At 39.4% G+C, this 22493-nt stretch overlaps 1 protein-coding gene across 2 annotated transcripts; it reads right to left on the reverse strand.

Annotated features, from left to right (window-relative positions):
- Window positions 1-1151: 1151 nt before the first annotated feature.
- Window positions 1152-10329, reverse strand: RB195_008495 (uncharacterized protein; the record flags this gene model as incomplete). Of its 2 annotated transcripts, XM_064195029.1 has the most annotated exons (4): window positions 1152-1412; window positions 3014-3046; window positions 7723-7839; window positions 10228-10329. In XM_064195029.1, the coding sequence occupies 4 exons, from the start codon at window positions 10327-10329 to the stop codon at window positions 1152-1154; spliced, it is 513 nt and encodes a 170-aa protein (XP_064046173.1). The 2 variants fall into 2 exon arrangements, with proteins under 2 accessions (XP_064046173.1, XP_064046174.1); XM_064195028.1 differs by lacking the exon at window positions 1152-1412 and having other exon boundaries at window positions 2954-3046.
- Window positions 10330-22493: the final 12164 nt, after the last annotated feature.

Here is a 22493-nt window from a genome sequence, read left to right on the forward strand (position 1 = left end):
AAACACTCACTATTCACTTTCAGTGACGCAGCTCACGTGGTGGAGGTGAAGTGAACAATGAAACTTACTCGAGAGTACGTAGTTTTTAGTGATGAGATTAAATTATCAGTTTTCTGATAAGTACACACAAAAACATTGGGAAACCTGGAAAACATCATAATACGCGTATAGTTCCGCATTACAGTCCTATGTTTAAGTTTCATACGACGCGAGAACTGGTCCCCTAAAATAATGAGGCCTCAAATGAAGTATCAATTAAACCCCTTCTCAGTTCTAGCCTTTCACAATTATTCTCTAGTCTTAAATGTTCCATTTACAAATAATTACCTTGGAAAAAGGATCTCACCTTCTTCACCAGGAGAATGACGAGTCAACCGACCTCGAAATGTGTTAAAAATGGCCAACTTGCTATATTAAACTCGAAAGAAATTTTAACGAGATCTCTTCTTCCTTATTTCTGTTTTGTGGCACACCTACAGGTGTTTTCAAGTGAATTAGTTTAAAAAAATAATAAAAATGTGAATAAACTCTTGGAAATCCACTTAGGATGCGCTAAATTCGGCTTTAATTCAGACGACCTATAAAATAACTTACAGAGGCCATATACTGAGTCCTGGATACGATCTGGGCAATTTCGTATCGTCAACAGAGCGACTGCAGCGGGACCCTTTCTACGTGATTTGCGGAGTGAAGTGCTACACCGCTGGTACCAAATTGAAGGGATAAAAAGAAATTTAAGAGAACGCTTGTTTGACACGGAACCGTGTCGGATCATCGACATTTAGATGAGATGCTAACCGCTTATACTATTTCACTATATCCTGTCTTAAATCATATCATTCAAAGTTAAAACACATCGGATTTTGAGGATATTTTTAAGGAAATAAATTCCAACGTATATATATATATATATATATATATATATATATATATATATATACAAATCCGAAATAGTGTAAATCTCCTATCCATACATCATGATTGGACGAATTGCGGATAAGTAGACTCGCAGCTTCACTTCGTTGGTGATGGAGGTCGACCGGAGGCATTTCATTAAGGAGTTAAATGCAGAAGAGGCCCTAGCGCATCTTTGCTAGATATATTTCTCGTAACTGCCGTTGTTTTTCAGAATACATAACGGCTAACAGAACTCATTCGATCGGTTGTCCGTCCACCCTGATTCCCGTTCGTGGTCTCGAAGAGATCCACATCTGCTTGCATTTATCAGGGCGTAGGCGTAATCCATAGGCTGCAACTAGCTTTGATACATGATTAGCAACAAGTTGAAGTTTCGAACTGCTTTCCGCTAATGCAACATTGTCGTCCGCGTACTCGAGATCGGTCAAGAGGCACCGTAATGGTGTCGAGGCGGAAGTTGAACAGGAAGGGTCCTGCCATTGGCTTTTGCCCTCCTTCAGTTATCACTTCAAACGGTGTTGTACATGAGGTTGATGTCCGAACTGCAGTAGTTGTTCGTTGGTTCATGCCATCAAGTAGGCGAATAAACTTTTTCCAGCACATCATCGCCGCGAAGCGCGTTGAGATTACGGCCTCAATGAGGGGAGTCGAAAGTGGCTTCAAAGTCCAGGAAGGCTGATTCCATTGGCTTCTAATAACGCTGCCAGATTTCGACTAAACAATTTTGTGCTTCACAAGATAGTTTGTTCAGTTTTTTTTTCTAAATGCTGCAAAACTTTCTGTTCTTTTCAAGTCATTAAAATAGAGTGCCAAGCCGACAAAAAAGAGCTTTCTAACATCTTCTACTGCCCTTTTTCCACGTAAACTCTTGGAATTTTGTAAACCTACAGCCAAAGAAATATAACACCACAAACAAATTATTTCTTCACAACCGGAAAACTTTTTTTTTCTTTCTGGAATGTTCAAGATCTTACTACAAACACGTTAACAGATATAGAGGAACGATAAGCTGTGGAAGTTGGTATGAGTCTATACGCACGATCTCGACACTCACCATAGGCTACTAAGGCTCTAGCAAGGCTTCGCGCTAAATGGGTGTGTGCCTAGAAGGAGTAATAGGGCTAGCGGCAGCGGCCGACCGGATAAACATAAGTGTCGGCGTCGACATCAGCGTCTGAGCTTCGAGAGAATTGGATTGTTCTTGACTTAAAACTAACAACGGTTAAAATATCCTCGACCATAAATGGATAAGAACAGAAGTTGAGTAATGGGTTGTGACATATAGCTGCATCGGTTACTTACGAGAAATGTTTCTTGACATCAACATCGATCAGATGCTTGTCATAGAAAAGCATGTTTTAGTGGACAGCTGAATTATTGCGGAGAAAGAAATATGATGGATGATCGGAACTTTAAGTGGGTCCCACGAGGACTATAGCGAACAACTCTAGATAGCACACAGCTATTATCAGCCCTGTGTATAAACATCTGCCTACTAAAAGAGTAAAACAGAAGGATGTGCTCCCAACAAACAACGATTCTACAGCTGTAGCGTTGCGGTACTTCCGCAGGACACCAAAAACATAGAAACATTTATTACTTGGCAAATAAAGCAAATTAGCACAAACATGTATATTACAACAGATAAAAACAGGTAAATGCTTGTGACGTTTCCGACACATTTTTCGAATTTTTACTATGAAAAATTTCAAGGAAAGCGAAAAATCAATAAAAATCCATTGAAAATCAATATAATCGAAACAACGTACACATCTGGCAATTATACATGACGTTATACAAAAGAACACGGATAATCAACAGAACAAGCGAGTGAGTAGTAAAGGTGAGTGGAAGATGCGAGAAATCGATAAAATCAATAAAATCGATGACCACAAGGTGCCACAGCTTTGAATGACTTTGGAAAAATCGTCGCTTTACAAGGAATATGTTGTTTTTGATAAAAGAAATGAGCGAAGCCGTGTTTGAACGTGGGGATATCGATGTAGATCAATTATCGATCGGATGAAGCATCGATCTAACGGCGGCAGAACAAGCATCGGCAGATGGAAAGCACAAAGCTGGCGAGGAAAATCACCGCAATCACGGCCAAAACAACAATCACCCATGTCTGTAATTTAAAAAATGTTGTTCTATTAGAAATCCATGGGAACAAAAAAAAATTCAAGAATTAAGAAGTCCCGTTTGAGAACAGAATTTAAACAGACTCAATTTATTGCTCCAGAACTCGAAAAAAATTATTTGAACTTAAACTTTGTGAAAGCCTTTTTCCAAGAGATGAAGGAAATTATTTGAAAATTACGTGTGTACCTCCACAACCATTTCCGGTTCACAAAGAATATTTTGGAAAAATTAAGCACTAGAACAAATTTTTTTTTGTTGCAAATAAAACGGTTTCAACGCCGGTGCGCGCAAACTGGGCCCAATTTTCTCGTTTTTTTCCGCTAGCTGCACGCGATTTTTCCGCTGATGAGTGCATTTTAAGGATAGCGACGCTGTCCTGTCGCGCAATTGTCTGGTATATGTAGACATTCAGCAACGGAACTCAACGGAGAGTTCGGGTGGGATTTTCCGCAAACTACAATAGAAAAAAAACAGTTTTGATAGTATGTTGATAGCTCTGTACAGAGGTCACTGGTTGAGCAACATCTGTAATGCGGTCGTTTTCAGTCGCTATTTCGGCAATTTCCCGACTCACCAGTTTCAATACACAACGTACAGTCCTTGATTTGAAAGTGAAGGGGTTTTTTTTTCTCGAAGCAAAAGTCAATTTGTATGAAAAGGCACTCTATGTAACAAATAGTCATGGAATCGTGTGATCAATTGTGATTAATTGAGGTGCACGACTGTTGGGTTTGATACAATGATAAACATATACCAGTCCGTGAGAGAGTCATAAAGTTCTCCCAGCAAGAAAAAAAGTGTAAAAAATTGAGAAATGTTCGGTGGTTTTTGAAAGAGCACAGAAATTTTTGATCTATTATCTAGGCGTTTTTTAAAATAATTTTTCAGAATAAAAGAAAGGCAATACGGGATGACTACGGGTTTGAAACAGAACCACGGTCCCGAGGTGAGTGTATAGGGTGATCTACCTGATGATTAGCTAGTGAATCGTCGTCGACGAAAATACTTCGAGTACTTGTCGAGGAGGGCTCGATGTGCATCAGGGCTGGTAGGCGGTCGCTGATTTCAGCTGACATTCGATCCGATTGTTTTTCATCGTGTAGCAACAGATTGCAAGCACGCTAACCACAAACACTCAGACCGCCTTCATCGGGTCGTCTTTTGTTTGCCTCATATTTATTTATTTATTTATTTATTACGCTCAAAGGCGTGCCAAGAGTAAGAGGCAAGGAATGAACACAAATAAACAATAAAAAATCCAACAACAAGAATAGAATAGAATGAGAATATAATCGTCAATCATATCATAAAAGAATATAAGATATTAAGAAGTGGTCTTAGACTACAAAGGAAAAGATGCTAAAGAAAACCCCGAAGAATATCGCATTTCATCCATTTCCGGACATTATTTAGGCTTGCGCTGTTGATTTTCTCGAAAAAGTCTCAACTCAATAAAATGCCGCACAAAAGGGGTCGACGTGTTTCACTTCTCAGTGTTTTCCCTTAAATTTGTTTTTTTTTTCCGAGCTCTCCATTTCCTTCAAAAATCTTTTACTTTTTCTCTTAAAAGATATTCTGTTTAAAACATAATTCTTTAAAAGAAATTCGTCCAGAGAAACAAATTCTTCACCATTTCTGTTCTTGTACAGGCGAATAGATCGAACGGTCAAATACGTTACGGAATGGCTCCGCTTCGATTATTCGAGCAATCGAAACTTCCACCCTCTCAAGTAGTTGCAAAATAATTTTTTTTAAATGCCAAATTATTGAGATATGCACTGAAATTCTTCTATTTTCGTGCATAAGGATTTGAACTGTGAACATCTGGCCTGACTGACTCACTATTTTTCGGGGATGGGGGAGGGGGTGGAGAGAGGGGTTGAGGGGAAAGGAGCTGTGGGATTGGAAAAGGAGGATGTTGAGGAAATTTGCAGTCCTTGGAGAGTGGATCAGAAGACATTAATTTCCACAACAATCTCTTCTTTTCGAAAGGAAAAATGTTTGAAATCAATTTTCTTAGCACTCGTTCAACCTATTTCTACCTATTACTTTGACGCTCTACCGTAGCACTAGTCTCAAAACAGAAAATGAATTAATTAAAAAGTTAAAAAGGTTTAGCTAAAAAGTGTTTCTCAGCTAAACCAATGTACCATCATGTTATTCATCCCCGTGCAAAGCGGCAGATTCTGTAGGTGCACACGGAAAATGGAAAATAGCGTGCTAGCGTTTTTATGGTGATTGCCTGTCGGAACTCCTTTTCCTACATAGCCGAAAGAACACATAAAAATAAGGGAAAGATTGATAGCCTCCGTCATCGTTAGCCGTGTTTGCAAAGAAAGAAAAGGAAAGAAAGCAGAAACGGGTTTCCAGGTAGGGATTTATTTTACCTCCACCGTTACATTACATACAAGGCACAAACACATACATACACATACTCCACAAGAAATTAAATTTAAGAAATTAATCGAAAAAGATGAAAACAAAAAGTTAGTAAATAATATTCTACTAGCTCTTTGCTTCCACTTCTTTCCTTTCAAATCCAAATTTTTCCTATCTCGCTATCCCACAGAAAAAAAGAAACCCAAGAAATTTCTAGTTTTCAAACAATTTGCTTCCATTCACCATTGTTCAGCCATTTATTTCTTTCCTTCTTCTTCTACACATTTCTGCTTATCTTACGTGGAATTCGAAGAAACACAACAAATTTGAAACATTGACCCTAACAAGCTAATCCTATTTTATTTAAGGATTTCATACCAATATCTTGCCATGTACGTAAATGATGTATTTTGGTGACAGTTCTACCGTATTCCCTAAATGTTTATTGAAAAAAGTGAACTAGACACAAATGATAATTGTTGCGTACTGTGGACGACCACAACTGACAAAGAAACCAAAGAAACAATGAAGCCACTTCTTCCGCCAAAAATGTGGTCTACGAATTTCTGTCAGAATTATGACCAAATCTTCTGATTTTCAGAGTTCTTCTATATTTTGAACCACCTCAATGTCACCAATTTGCAATTGTCAGATTTCAAAAATTTAGAAATGGAAAGTTGCCGCTGCATCTAACACAATAACACAGATCCCTAGGTTTTTTATACGCAAACAAAGAAGCTTCGACACCTAAGAAGTAGAAGGAAGAATTTCCTGGAAATTTCTCGAAAACAAAAGAAGAAAGGATGGAACCTTTCGAAGAAAGTCGTCCATCCGTACTAAGCTCTGCGGCGAGGATGCGCGTAGGAGATTTAAAAATCACACTAGAAGCACTAGAAGAAAACAGCCCGTATTTGTCGCTAGCTGTTTACAATTCTTTCCACAACATTGATAGAAGTACAATAACACTTAGTAAATAAAACACAAGGTGGTGATTTTTCATTCATATTCAGATTATTTTAAGGGAATTCAGCTTAAAAAAGAAATGTTCCTGTCATGTTCCCTGCATTGGATTCACATAACTGTTCCGCTCCTGTCACTGAGGAGCCTCTTTCTTTCTTTGATGTTACCAATTTCGGGATTAATAGAAACGCTTATTTTATTATTATTTTTCATATTATTTCGTTTTGCAAGGTGTTCACCATTGAAATGGTTCTCCATATCTTATCACCTTTTCTTCCCGTGTTTTACTTGAATATAGAAACTATTGGATCACTTCATAATTAATGCTGCACTCTATATCTTCTCCTTTTTGAAAATTAAGGCGAGGAAAACTAAAGTGACCTAAAATACACTTTCTTCGATTTTCAAACGATTCCTTCCATCTTTTTGTCAGATGCCCAGCTCCTCTCTCCGAAAACTCACTTGCTCATGATGAAAAATACTCCTCTAGTGCTGTAGAAAAAACTGATTTGTTTTGTTCAACGACCCAATGGAGTTATCTTTTTACCACCAAAACCTGTCTGTTCGTATCTGCTAGAACAACTGTTTACCCCGTTCTTTAGAATTTCTTCAAGAAATAATCGGTGATTTGGCATCAGCGTAGGTAATTTTCTATTTCCCAGTAGTTCTGGTTCGTCCCCCACCTAATCTGGAAATTGTACAGCCCTGTAGTTTTTTCCCATTCTTTCTACAAATACATGGTTTTATTCCCATTCCGCACGTTCCTCAGAAATTACCTGACGTACTGGTTTTTTTTCGCTTTCCTCATACGTGTAAAGAATCGTAACTGGTCTTTCCAGTTCCTGTATTAGATTTTGAACTTTGAGCCTCTGTCAACCTCTTTCTAAGATGATATGTACTGATTTTCTTGTGTATTTTACATTATTATTATTACTATTATTATTATTATTACTATTATTATTGTTATTATTGTTATTATTATTATTATTGTACTGCACTGCACTCAGCCCATGTGAGCCTTAATAAAATAAAATAAAATAAAATAAAACAAAAATGGAAGGGAAGCCAAGATACATACATCCTGAAGTTAGTTCCTAATTTTTGTATACAGAAATCTTCTACAAAAAATGTTAGATTACTTAACCACTCTCCCTAATGTCCTGGTTTTTTCAAGAAAATGACATCATTATCTCCCTCTCTCTTTTGACCTTCCCTTCCTTCCCCTTTCTTTCCTTCTTCTTCCTCCTTTTCTTTTTTCTCTTCTTTTTTTTAAGAGCATTAGTTCTTTTTCAGCGTCTGTGGTTATCTTTTAAACTTACTAACCTGCAAGTTAAAGCAACAGTCCTTGTTCAAATCTCCACAGCATTTGTAATAGTGGAACACCGATGAATCAGGACATCTGGTGCCAACGATCGGTACTGGACAGAAAAGGTCACCGTCCTGTAATACATTGCATCTTAAAATGACCATTTTAATACTTCAACGTGACTTATTACTGTAGTGGTCTATGGGAAGAGTGTGGCGATGAACTAGTCCGCGGTTATTCATCACTTGACCCTGGTATGAGAGTGGCTAAGCGCTTTTCAAGGGCCTAGTTTGACGAGGCGTCGGGACAGTGGAACGGTATTGGAGGTTATTGTGTGCACGGCTCTCAAAGAAGTTAATAGCCGAGGAAAAAAAAGATGTAGCCTAAAGTGGCGCTTAAGAGAGAGAACTAGAACTTGTCTCTATACTCAGATGGCCGACGCAGCGCTTCCTAAACGAGGTCATCTCAAAAACCGAACCTACCACAATTCCCCCCGATTCGATTCGAAATTCTCGAATATTTTCTCGCTTAGGTGATCTTCGGCCCCAATTCTCTGAGGAAAAACGCCGCATTTATCGGTTTTTGAAATCACCCCCCACCCGACGCTCAGCTCCGACTAATGATCCCGGCTGGGCTCTCGCAAGCGAGCGCATCCATCTCGTCAGCTTTAAAGTTGGCTGTTGGCCAACGATCGTACACGTGTGCGAGCAGAAAGAATATCTAAGAGTCGAATGCCTCCAGAGAATTTGATCTCGGGTGAGATTAACGCTTCACAGCGGTAAGATGGGGGAAAAAATGACAACTCTGCATCTGAAGTACTGATCTAAACCACGGATAAGAAAATTCTAATGAAATTTTGTGAAAAAATCCGTACACCTCCGAGAATGGATTCGAAAAAAAAATATCAAAATGGATAAAAAGTAGTTGTAAAAACTGGCGGTGTACTTTGTTTTCAACTCAGCATTTCTTGATTATGATAATTTTGATTTAAGTGATCATTTCCAATGATCTTTGCCCAGTATTTTTCCGCATCAATTTTCAATGAAGTGCTATAATTACTCCCTTGAATCCAATCTAATCTCCGTTGAATGTAAACGTGTAGGGTCCGTTACAGGCACTAATTAATGATTTTAACTCTGGTCGCACGCACCGAATTCTCTTCAGAGATTTTAGTTCTTCTTTTGTGAGGATTTCAGGTTTTAGAAAAACTAAGTTGGCGCAGAAAGATGTTGCTAACCTTCAGCAAAGATTTAGCGATAACTACGGTTATTGCTCAGCTTAGAAACCGAGACCCCTAGCCAGTCTCCTATTTCGATTTATTTTCTGAGCTGAGTTGAACGATATAAATTAGTGAGAGATTCGAGTATTTCGACCCATCCTCCACTGGATAAAGTGATCATTTACGCCTCAAAAGATGTGCTTACGTCTTTGTGGGATGAAAGTAGCTCAGTTTGCGATTTTTGCTCTTTGAGTGTCATATTCCGGCGCGTAAACGTCTCCTCTATGCACCTTCACCGCTAATCCCATGATGAAGTGCTTCCTATTGCCGTGCATAGTCATATCCGAACATGTACCGGCTGGAATATTTATTTGTTTATTTATTATGCTCAATGGCGTGCCAAAAGGATGTGGCAACGATGAATATAAATAAACACATAAAATCCAGCAACTAGAATAGAATGAGTGATGAGTATGACCCTAAAAAAAATCAAAATCGCAAACTGTGCTACTTCATTCCACACATATGCAGGCGCACCCTCCCAGGCGTAACTATCAATTTAAATCCGGTGTTTTTAAAGGCACGAATCTGAGGTGGTGCAGATTTTAGGTGGAGTATTCGTATACGGGATCGTAGATTATGGAGAGGGGTGATTCCGTCCATTTCTTCCTAATTGACGTAAAAAACGGCGCTGAAGATACGGTTTCATTCGTTTTGGCGCACCATTTTGTACAAGAGGTTCGATTGGAGCGCGCCAGTCTTGTGCGGCACCGCATCTTCCGGGCCGTTTTTTACGGCAATTAAGAAGAAATGTACGGAATCACCTCCCTCTCCGTAGTCTCCCATCCCGTATACGAATACTCCACCTGAAATCTGCACCACCTCAGATTCGTGAAGTGATGCCTTTAAACGCTATTGCGACTTTCCAGCTAAACTACGACAATAAATGGGGTCATTACCGTTCTCGCAATAAATAGGTGATTACCGTTAATCGTTTTCTCATTTCCGAGAAAAATATGAAGCGGGATCGTTCAGCTTTTTTTTAAGTGCGTGGAAAAAAAAAAACAGGTGACAACACACACTTTTAGCACATTAAATACACTCAATTCAAATAAATGTATTGCACCAACAGAGAGAGAGAGTATAAACACTGTTTTTGCATCCATTCAGAACGTATAGAAAAACGTGAAAAGTGTTTGTGAGAAACTCGCTTTCAAACATTAAACTCGACCTCTGCGCGACAAATCACCGCAAAATGCCGCGTGTGTGCGCGTGCGCGTAAAAAAACAACCGTAACACTCACTTTGGTAGTGGTGACTTCGTTGACGGCGTTTTTTGTCTCTTGCTGCAAATCGGCGGCGAACGCGATTCCAACAATAGCTGTAAGGCAAAGCTTGACGAACATTCTCTGAAAAGAAGGGGATTGGAGAAAAGCATCGAGAAATCAATCGCAGAAAAAAAAAACACGACTAAACGACGGGCTGTTGTGCAATTGCGGACGTGTCAGAAAACAAAACAAAATTAAATTCCGTTCCGAAAAATCACGCGTTGGAATGTTAGACTCGAGAACAATGGCGTAAACTATAATATATATGATATACGTACGGGTGAGTGAGTTATACTCCATAAGTGTATGTAAACAAGAATTGTGTGAGCCGTACTGATTACGTAAAGATTCGTCAGTTGAGCACAGAACAGCGAAGCGAAGGATTGGTGGAATGTGGTGTAGGTGGACGACATTAATCCTCATAACACACACACTGTTATGAGCGAGGAATAATTCACCACATGATCATGAACGAAGCGATCAGAAGCGTTGGAACGGAGACATAGAGAAAGAGGATTTGATGAGAGAAAAAAAGAAAGAGATTAATGTGGACTTGAAACGAAATAATGAAATGAAAGAAAAAAAACAAGAGAGTTGGATCATCGTAGGAAAACAAAGAAGCTACGACAGCTAAAGCAGCTTAATTTTTGTGAAATTTCCCTGAATTTTTCAGATAATTCCCTCCACTTATATTCAAAATGATATATGTAGACTCTGATATGAGGACTAATCAAGGGAAAATGCTGGCGCTTGAAAAAAGAGAGAGGCTTTGGAACGAAAAAAAAGAAGATATTAGAACGAAAAATGACAGAAGGATAAGGTATAGGAGCTACAAAACTTAATTTTCTATTTGATCTTGTAGCCTAATCTTTTTTTCAGATAAGCTTTTTCGTTTGTATTTAAAATGACATAAAACCTAGTAGGTAGAAAATACTAATTAGGGGAGAATTCTCTTGAAACTATTCAAAGCCTGAGTATCATCTCTTACATTATTCACTTCACGGTATTCACTTCACGCAGCCGAGGGCAGAGACGCAGGGAAGTCCCCATCCCGGGATTTTCCTAACCGACGTTCGTACGCAGGCACGCCACAGCTCTTAAGAGGGTGGTGGGCTGGTAAAGTACAGCAACTTAACCATAAACATAGGTTGAAGCCTACGATCTAGTGAGACGTTCATAAATGTGTTAGCACTTCGAAGACGACGTAGCTCTCCATACTTCACTCTATTTTTTCTGTCCCTCTTCGACGTACAGTTAAGGAAACTTCAAATATAAAACCTGTTTCTGGTTTTGCTTGAAAACATGAATTTCCAAGCAGGTTCCCGACCTTTGCAATGGAGCTTCACGCCGCTATCGCTGAAATTAGCACATGCTCATCCTTAAGCACATATTGAGGTGTACTCATCCTAGAGCAGAGCTTCAAAGCACGCAAATAATTCCTGCCTTAATCGCACAAACAAATAAACGTACGATATTGTTTACGACCTGTGGCATTTGTGCGTTGTGCATTTGCGTACTTGTCAACGGATATATGCCACAATTACCGAACACTCGACGGTGGAGACGAGGACGACGACGACGACGACGTGCTCATTGTTTGGGCCGTTTGAAGTGTTCGGATCATATCGGTGGAAATAGAACGCGATTGAACAGACGGTGAAAAGCTGGTGACGACGATTACGATAATTTCAACGATGTTCTGAGATAGCATTGGAACCGCGCGGCAATTTATGTACTTTGCCTTGTTTCGAAGTGTTTTGTCTGGGAAACTGTAGTCAAGAATGACGCATACAAAAAAAAATCATTCTCTGAGGAGACGTGTTTGGAAACATCTGCGCAGCCAATCAGAAACGAGCGTGCATATAGCTGTTTGCCCGATAAGCATGGTAGGAGGCGGCTCCTAACAAACCGTTACGCTTTCTGGGAAAACGCCAGGAACCCAGGCAAACCGCTTGACTTTTTGTAGCAAAAAAAAGAAGACGTAATAAGAGAAAAATTCCTAAAACGGAGACGGAAGTGATTTTATTGCTGAATAAGCGGTGGAGAACAATATTTCATGTAATTAACTGACCTGACTGAACTAAATTAATCAGCCGTACTGAAACTAATTAACTGACTGAACGGAAACTAATTAACTGACTATGAACATCAGCGGTGAACATGAAAATCGTTCAAAAAAAAAAAAAAACAGAGAAAGTAAGATCAGAAACATGACATTTCCGCTATTTTCTCTTGAACCACTGGATATATCCTCGGCTTGACCAGGAACATGTGACGACCTCATTTTTCATAACGAAAAAAACCAGCACGCACGTCACAGTAGCGAGTTACAGCTGTTATGTACGAAATCTTCATTTCTCCACTGTCAATGAACACGCGATGAACATTTATTTTCATATTTTTTACATCCTATCATCTTTTCTAACTACGAACCAGAGAAATATCAGTAACAGCAGCATAGCAAAGAGTTTTCAACAGTCCGCTGGTAAGAAGAAGCTTCGAGACTCATATTCACTCGAAAAACCGCACTGCGCGTTCGATTGGAGCACAGTAAAGCGTGGCGAGTGCCTGGGTGGTGGTGCTGGTGAAACCGCCCGAGTTGCTGCGCAGATGTGATCGGCCAGACCAAACCACTGGTGACTGTGAATTCACGAAGGTGTACTCCGGTTGTTCGTTCTTCAGTCGCGCACTACTTCTTTTCCTCAATCGTTCTAAGTCCACGAAAAAAAAATAACTAAGCCATAATGCATGGTGTGGTCAAAGCGACATGAAGCTCGCTGCATTTGCTAAGTGGCTTCATTTGAAGCGGTACGGTAGACCGTAGGTTTTATGATGGAGGGGGATCCTTGATGGTACTAGTACCGCTAGTAGTAGGCCACTGGTTCTTTGCAGTTTGCGATGGCCCCATCTCGATTCCAACTGCTTTCTCCACAGCACCGTTTCGAGCGCCCCAGCTTACGCTGCACCGTGCTTCATGTCGTTTTGAACATACATCTTGACTAGGTCCGCAAATACGTATTATAGATTGGGGAATAAGGATAAAAAATATATTCTCCATCGTTGCAAATACGGAGAGATTATGGTGTCTTTTGAAGGAACTGCGAGAAAGACACTGGAAAAAGGCGTTCAGCCATAGATACGATAATCAGAGCTGGTGCTCCCACCCTCTTCGCTTTTGCACGGTTGGCGAAGGGATCCCTTTGACTTTTGAACGGTTGGCGAAAGAACCCGCCTTACTTTTGAAAAGTTAGCTAAAGAATCCCCATCACTTGACCTACATCCCATGAGCTAGACCGCCATCTCCTGGTGAGGTCCGGCTCCTCCCTATCGCACCTATGCGTTCAGCTGTAAAAAAAAAGAAAATGAGTACCTGAACGAAACTAACGATCAATAGGATAGCTAGAAACAAAGGGATACTGAATATAATGAGAGTACAGGGAGCGAGTTAAACACACTGCATTCCTCTTTTTGAATGAACTTATGAATACAAACATACATTTGTGAAAAAAATCTCATAGATTCAAAGAAAAAAAAAAACGTCTTTGGACCATGAACGGAATATGCTGTCCAGTACAAAAATGGATTTATATAAACTGGCTCTTGAAAAAACAAACGGAAATAAAAGCGTATAATAAAATCGAACGGAAATAACTTCCATGGAAACTGTGGTAGTGACCGGTCAATGAGTTGTTTATAAACTTTAACTTTTATAAATTGAATTCGAAATTAGGAAAAAGGAACTTCAGGAAATTAGAAAGTAGAGTGATCGTAGTGATCAGCGAAAAACAACGAGGTCACACGACCGATGTAATTCGGATGAAATAGGTTGATCAAGGCCAGACTGACGTATAATTTTCGACAGTGATCAGCCATGACGCGAAATCACTCAGACAACAACTGTGCTTTACGTTGCACACCTACACTAAACGCCAACATGATTGACGACCGCCGCCGTAGTGCATGTTGATGTGATCTTCAAAAAAACACACTACGGGGTGGAGCTACGGAGATAAACCGAAGAAGAACAATGAAAAGAGCGATGCAATGTAGGCGATCATGTCGATCGATCAATTAGTCGATGTCGACATCAACGGTCATTCGTGCGCGTTCACCGCTTATGCAAACAATCACAACGATGCTGCGATGTGTGTTCTTCCCTCAAATAAACACGAAAAAATTTGCTAAGAAAACGTTAAGAACAACGAAGGAAGAAGAGCCATTGAAAAAATCTAGGTGATTTTTTTCAGGTGGAGAAATTTTGATGCTACTTGAATTCTTCACGTCCTTTTTTTCCAACAAACATCTCGCATCTTCTTCCTAAGATTTGCTGACCAGGGCTGCTCTAAACACAGCGCAACTAAATTGGGGGTCTTTAGACTTTTAACCAACTTAGACTGTGAAAAAGAAAAAACCTGCAGTTTGGAAAAGTGTTATATTCAATTTGGAACTACATATGCCTTTAATTCCTACTCAGGAAAGACATGGGTGCATTTTTTAATTTTACAAATACGCCTACGTGATGTACCCAAGTAGCAGGAGTTATAACAACTGGAAATATCAATGAATATTCAAAAGGGTACCGTAGCTGCAATATCAAACTCCAAAGAAAAAAAAACATTCCATAAATTAATTCTTCTTCGGACCACCAGAAATTCCTAAAAACAGAAACATAGAAAACAGCGGATCTCAAACGAATCAAATTAGAGGAATTTACATAATCTAATTTAATTAATTAACATGTAATTAAAGAGAGATGGGTGAAGCGAAAAACTAGAAATTATGAGCAAAATTTCAAACAAAGCAAAACGAAAATTAGAGATTGTGTGCATAGGGAGAGAAAAATTAATCGAACTACGGTAAGTACAGAAATCCGTTTTGAAAACAACAAAAGAGTTAAAATACATTTTATCAGTGGTTTGCCACCAATCTTTAGCGAATTACAGGAAAACAGCGCTTGTTTGAAACGAAACCCTACCTCTTATTTTCTATTTACTTCAGTCCTAAAGTAACTAACCTAGAGAATTGGAGTTTCTTTCTTGTGCTTCCTGATTAAATGAATATTAATGACTAAGTAGTGGAAAAGTACATATTTGCAATGACTAAGTAGTGGAAAAGTACATATTAGCAATCACAGCAACATGAGAAACAAAAACGCAACGTGACGCACGATGGCGCAAGCTTGAATCATAACCACATGTTTGACAGGTGGACAGCAATGTGGCGCGATGTGGAAACGGCAGAATTTTTCCCCGAGGAGAACATTTGGGAAAACAAGACACACATAAAAAAAAAAGACAGCAACAAGGAGACTTAGGAAGGCAAGCAATGAGATAGTAAGAAAAAAAATTGGAAAAGGACAAGTGCAGCAGAGAATCATACCAATTGTAAGCAAGTAGTCCCATACGATAGAGAATCAAGGACAAGTCAAATATCTTGCCATTGAAAAATATACTGTGACTTGCGTTTAATTTAAATTATGAAGCTATAAATTTATTAGAATTTCCAGGAAATTTCCTTACTCAATTTTTAATTTAAATTATGAAGCTATAATTTCATGAGAATTTTCAAGAAACCCCTGTACCCAACTTCTCAGTAAGAAGCGTGCGCGAACATGAATCCAAAGAGACATTCAAGCACAATTCGAAAGCTCCACACATCTTGTGTACGCTGTTTTCGAGAATATTGCTGAGCTAGTTGCCGCATCACTGCTCGTTGGTTGAAAATATAATTTCTGAATGGCAAAGGCGTAACCGCAGGGCAGTGTGATGGTCGTGATGCAATTGCTTCAGGGAAACAAACTGCAACCGTTGTAACCATTCGAAATTTGTGAACGGATCCATAGAAGCCGTGGAAAAAATCTCGAGAGAACTTGAATCTGCGCTGTCAAGAAATCATAACCACATATTTTCATTCAAACGGATTGCAAGCCGGATCCTAGAAGCAAAACCTTTGCGATAACGACAGCTGATCTTGGAAATGCATGAGTTAGCGCTCAGAACTCCGTCGAAGTGTCATTCAAGCGGCCGCTGCAAAAGTCCCTCCATCTTTGATTTCTTCGGCATGATGATTAGAGCGGAGTATTTCTCTCCATTCGAAAACAATAATAACTAACCAGCTATCTGTCCAATGCAGCCGGTTATTTTCGTGAATTTCTCCCTTCAAAAATCTCTGCAAAATATTATTTGGTTTGTCCTCTCTATATTTCACTAAGCGGAGGAATTTCAATTACTGGTTAGTGGTAGCGGGAAACGATAAGGAAGACAACAACTCAAACAACACACATTCGAACAACTCTTCAGATTTCCCCCAGCAGCGCTACCCGGACTTCGAAGAGAAACTAGTATAGAGGAGTGCAAGAGAGATGAGAGTCGCACGGATCGATGCTCCACATCCACTCGAATCGCCCTCACTTCAACAAAAAGTGCAGACGTTCCATTGGCTAGTGTGCTTGCCATGGTAATTATGAGTGTAATTTATTACGATGGTGCACGACTTCAAAGCCAAAGGGCAGCCATATCAATTCTGTGGAAGTGGAGGCCATCGAAGGCTCCATGAATAGTTTTCTCAGGCAGCTGTTTTGCGCCACCGTTTGAAAGTGGTGGATATTTTGGCGACTGGCCAAAATATCCACTTTCAGACGAATCGGTGCATGGACAGCAGAAAATCTTCCATAAAGACGTGAAAAAAAGGATTCAGGAAGATATGAAGGCGGAGTTTGTCCCTAAGGGAGTTTCGTATACATCGAATGACATAAGAAACTCGATAAGTACGTATTATTCTTATTTTATGGATGCAGTAAAGTGCAATACCGTATGCTGGCCCCTCCATTGAAGAGGAACAGAAGGGAGAGCTACCCATGTCTCACTGTGAATCGATAGGATTAAGAAGGTACCCGAGAAACATCACAGAAACTTCTGACTCAGGAAAAAAAACAAAGAAGTATGTGGAACTTTTTTATTTTTTTTTTGCTAAAGAAAACTAAAAAAAAACTTAGAAAATCGAACTCGTCGAAAATCGAAATAGACAATTTTGTTCATTCTTTCAATATTTAAAAGCTTTTTTCCCCTTATATGTATGAAATTGTCGTTTGTGGGACTTTCCAGTAAGTATTGTGAAGTTTTCCCGAGTTGCCGTTCGTCGCTCATTGTTTTTTTTTTCTTTTTTCTTAGTGATTTCCATGTTAAAATCGTGGGACTTAGCTGATGAAACTTTTTAAGGAAAACTTGTGACCCACTTCACGAATAAGTTGTTGTTGTCACCAGACTATCGAAAACCAAATTTTTTTTTTCGGTAGTTTTTTTTGGTGTGCGCAATTTGTGCAATAACATGGAAATAAAATTGAAAAAAAAACCATTCTAAGGGTAAGAAAGTGACGTGTAAAGGACGTCTGGACCGACGAAAATTGTCTCGGATCAAATTTAGTCTCTCACAAAAATTATGCACGTTTGCAGCCGAAATATGCACTTTACTCTTAGCACCTGCTTTCTTATTCTTTCATGCTACTCAGCATACGCATGAATAAATAAATATATAAATATGCAGTTGTGTTCACATACATATCTGGAAAAAAACACTAAAAAGCTCTAAAATTTCATGATGATTGTTTCTTCTCTTATTTTTCGAGAAAAAAAAATTAAGATTGGGAAGTGAAGATGGTCAGGAAGATTAGGGTCGACGAATAGAAGGAAGAGAAGCAGAAGGTAATGCTGCCTCACAATAATGTCGAAATAAAAAAAAGAAGATGATTTTTCTCGAAAAATTAAAAAATTCACGAGGCCGTCGCAGAAAAAATGAACGTAAAAAGTCCCCCGGCTCCATTAAATCCACCGATAGGTCCTGACCAATCGTTTCCTAGCGAAGAAACGTGATGCACTTAGAATCGGGTAGGGTTCAGAACAGCAGATACGTACGTTTAAGAGAGGAAGTACGGTGCGAGCTACGGCGAACGCATCGCAGTTACCAGGACACATAGAATTACTGGCATCTACATACCGATGACCTGGTGATTTCATGTATCCGACTCACATAACCTACATTTACTGTAATTTGTCGTGAATGACGTGAAACGGGTCAAATCCATCCTTTAGGAAAGGATAAGAAGGTCTAAAGGAAATCATAGAGAATTCTGAGATATATAATATAAACATAATAAATAAGGATATAACAAAAAAAATGGATAAGTAGGTGGTTGAAAAAGCAGGCACAGAGCTTATCTAATTAACTTTGGAAAGATTTGTTCGTTTATGTCGTGAATTGGCGTCCGTGGATGCTCAAAAAATAACTATGCGAGAACTGAGAAGAAAGGAAAGACGAGAAGTAATGAAGCCTGCTGGAGTAATAATATACTGAATTTCCAAAAAAAAAAAATCATAATTCTCTCACTATAGTGACCCGTTTTTAGTAGTCTCTGGTAAGAATGGAGAATTATGTCCATAAAGCGCGCAATACCAAATCATTGAAAAAAAAAATTCTAGCCGATCGGAAAGGAATAAACTGCACTGAGGAATAACAAACCAGTTTTTAGTGATTTCAAAACGAACCTTTCGAAGAAGGAGGAAAACGGTCAGATGTGTGATAAAAAACTGGGTAAAAGCCAAAACGTGTAAAGAAAATTCTCTAGAATCTCCTAAAACCGCTTTATATAAACTAAAATACTATGGTCATGGTGTTTCAGCGACTTAAACGAACATAAATAGATAAGCGGGCAACGGAGAGAAAAACCCTTCTCTAAGAGCGTTAGCGTTTGTTAACCGAAATTCAAGCGGATTTTTTCTTGAGAAATCAAGTTTTCAAGGAAATCCTGCTAAGAGACGCGAACGACTCAAGAGAAACACATTAGGAGCACACATTAGAAACGAATTCAAATCGAAAAAAAAAACAGAAAGAAAAAAAGAAAGGAGATAAACGTCGAGAGACGGGCTGTACTTTGTTGCACATCTAGGAGCATTTTCTCGGAAACTATGCTATGCTAAAAGAAATTCCAATATTTTCCTACTAATTTTGGAAATTCACTAATTCATCCAGATATGTGCATGTTTGAGCGCCGCTCGTAGTGAGCAATCATGCGAGCAATCATCAGCAGCATACATACGGGGCATCAATTAATGACTGGTAGCAGGGACGGGAGGAAAAAAACTAGTTACGATAGAAAATTCGAATTCATTCGAATCATACGCTAAACGACCTTTGATCCGAAGCAATTTAAACGAATTTGAAAACGGCGTTGTTTAATTACGGGACAGCAGTATGGAGGGTCGGGAAATCGGCTCTAGAACCAGAGAAACTGGACATAAAGCGATATAGGAAACGGAAGAAATTGGATGCGGCGGCGACATGGAGTAACTGAGGTGTTTACTCGAATAAAAACTACAGCCACACAGTATCCAATAATATCCGCTTTGCACGGGTTAAATATTTACGGAATGAAATGCAAAAAGAGGCATTCATATTATTTATGCGGAATATATGATGATGATGCATTGATGTACGAGTTCTACCGTAGAGAGAAATAATACGTTAAACCAACTAGTTTCTACCCCCACTAGTTTAATAGATGGCTGTAATCCGCTTAGGGTCATGAGATACATATGAACGATAATATTATGTTCAGAATGTTCAGAAATATCTACCATATTCACTTTCACCACATCACCATCAATGACAAATCATCAAACCATGAGACGTTGTGCTTTAACGGGACAAACAACCAACCAACAGACAAAACCCACAAATCACAAAGAGATGCTAGAACAAGTCACGCCCATTTGGTCAGACAGATGAAAGGGAACGCCCACGAGCTCACCGGCGACGGAACAACGAAGCCCAACATACTGCATCTGGACGCTTCAAGATCAATTACTAGGTTTTAGCAATGAACGAGCACCGCCTTCTTCCCCTATAATCGAATCACCGCATCGATAAAACGTAATGTCGGGCCTGAAGACTAACTAACTAGTTTGCGCCAACCTCAGTCAACTACCTCAACCATAGGTGTGATAGGGGGGGGAGCCGGACCCTCCTCACGTGAAGGCGCGCCTAGCTCATGGGGTGCTGCGCAGTTGATGATGATCCCTTCGTCAACCGTCCAAAAGTGAAAGAGGTAGGAGCACCGGCTACAACTATCGCATTTATGACCTCAACGAGTAGCTCGTCCAATAGCTCTCTCGGAAGTTGGATCGATTCGTTGGAAAGGCATAAAGGCATAAATAGTTAGACGACGCCCTTAAGCTTCACCCTAATGTCGTTCTCATGCTATTTTGAGGGGGGACAGCATCACGCGCCAGAAAGAGACGAGCCGATCGCCAGCTTAGTGCACATATGTGCTTTTCGAGCTTCTATACGTATTCGATGGGGATTAGTTGGCGAGAGAACGGAGTTCTTTGTGGGTCTGTACTTTCGCTATTACCGTATGATCAAAAAGAAGGTCAAATACACTGATCGGATCTTATAATTCTCAGGATTAAATTACTCCATACAAGGATTCAAATACATTCATATTATATTAAATATTCATACTAAGATTTATATATTTTTTTGAATTTAACCAATAACAGGACTTGAATACGGCATTTTTCTTCTATCCTTTCCTTATCATTTGACCTTTTCAAGATTTAATTACAGCAAAAAAGTATAGTACTATATAAGATAAGAGGAATAGACGTTAAAGGATTTATGAGCAAAGGAACACAAATAATCCACCCACTTTAAAAGTTGGATATACTTTATTCTTACAACTCTTCACGATGGAAATCTAAAATTTTCAAGGTTTATTCGATTGCTGAGTGAGTTAGCTTCCAAACATAAATAATGAAATAAATGCTAGAATAATAAATGAGGAAATAATGCCTGAAGAATCTCATAGCGAAGCAAAGGAAAAAAAAGAATAAAAGCACCACTGTAACGTCTCGCAAGGACATGAGCAATTGAAATTGAAAGCTGCTAACCGAACCGAAGCTAAAATTAGATGAAAGAACGCAGAAAGCCAGAGCGAATCAACCCGAAGATGACGAACCGAACGAAAATCGCACACATGTACACACACACACACAGACCGACCGCAGACAGCCAAAGTGATATTGAATCCCTGTGAGCTCAGAGTTGTTGTCCCTTGTGTGTGTGAATGTGGGAGAGTGTGTGTGTGTACGAATCGAAAACCTTGTCGATTAATCCGCCATTAACGGAAATGGAGAAAACGCTATTTATAGAGAGTGCAAAGAAGCGGAGACAATGACTAAGCAGTATAGAAAAGCCATTTAAAGTGCAGTTAGAAGAGAACGTAGGAAGTACGAGTACGTGCGTATGTATGCGCTTGCGGACAACTATGACACTCGGCAAAACAGTCACACAAACCACGCCCCCATCGGAAAAGAATGACTCATTGACACCGACCGCGTCGAATCCACCCCAGTCGAACAACAAAACGTTTATTTGTTTGAGGAAAGCGACGACCACGAGATGAGATGCGTAGATTGACAACTATCGTGACATGCGGACATCTATCACAATGTTCACGATAGATAAGTGACAAGTGGGAAAGATCGAAATGTGCGTGCATGAAGGTGGACAAAAACGCCTCATCGCAGAAATGTTTCGTACATTTTCTAAGAGGGAATGAAGCCACACCTCTAACGAACACGTAATCATTAATCAAGAGAAAGTCTCTATGGGTTTCATACATGCGATAGTCGGAGCTGGTGCTACGACCCCTTTCACTTTTGGACGACTTTCGAAGGGACCCCTTCACTTTTGGACGGTTGGCGAAGGAGTCCTCATCACTAGAGCTGCACCCCATGAACAAGACCCCCTCCCCTTGAGGAGGATCCCGCTCCAAACTATCGCACCTATGATGGGTTGGTTTCTCTTAAACTTTCAAAAAACTTTCAAACGAACCGTAAAACATTCCAAGTACCCTATCAAGATTTCTTCAGAATATATTATTAAGAAATTATTTCAGCACAAGGAAAAAAACCTTTTTCTCCCTAGCACATTAACAAACTTGTAAAACGCTCCGATAACGGTTGGCGGTCCTCGTAATTCTGAATTCTGGAAGACAAAGGCTTGGAAAGTTCGGTTGAAAAAAAAAGTTAAAAAGGTTAAAATTCGCATAATTGTTTTTACTTTCGTATTCACTTTAAAATTAACGTGTATAGAAGGTGCAAAGCTTATCGAGTTTTTTTTTTTTGCAATAGGATTAGGGGTTTCATTTCAAAATATTCTTAAAGAGAATTTGAGTCTTAGAACTT

This window comes from Necator americanus, chromosome III, assembly GCF_031761385.1.
Source record: "Necator americanus strain Aroian chromosome III, whole genome shotgun sequence".
NCBI classification, from domain to species: Eukaryota; Metazoa; Nematoda; class Chromadorea; order Rhabditida; family Ancylostomatidae; genus Necator; species Necator americanus.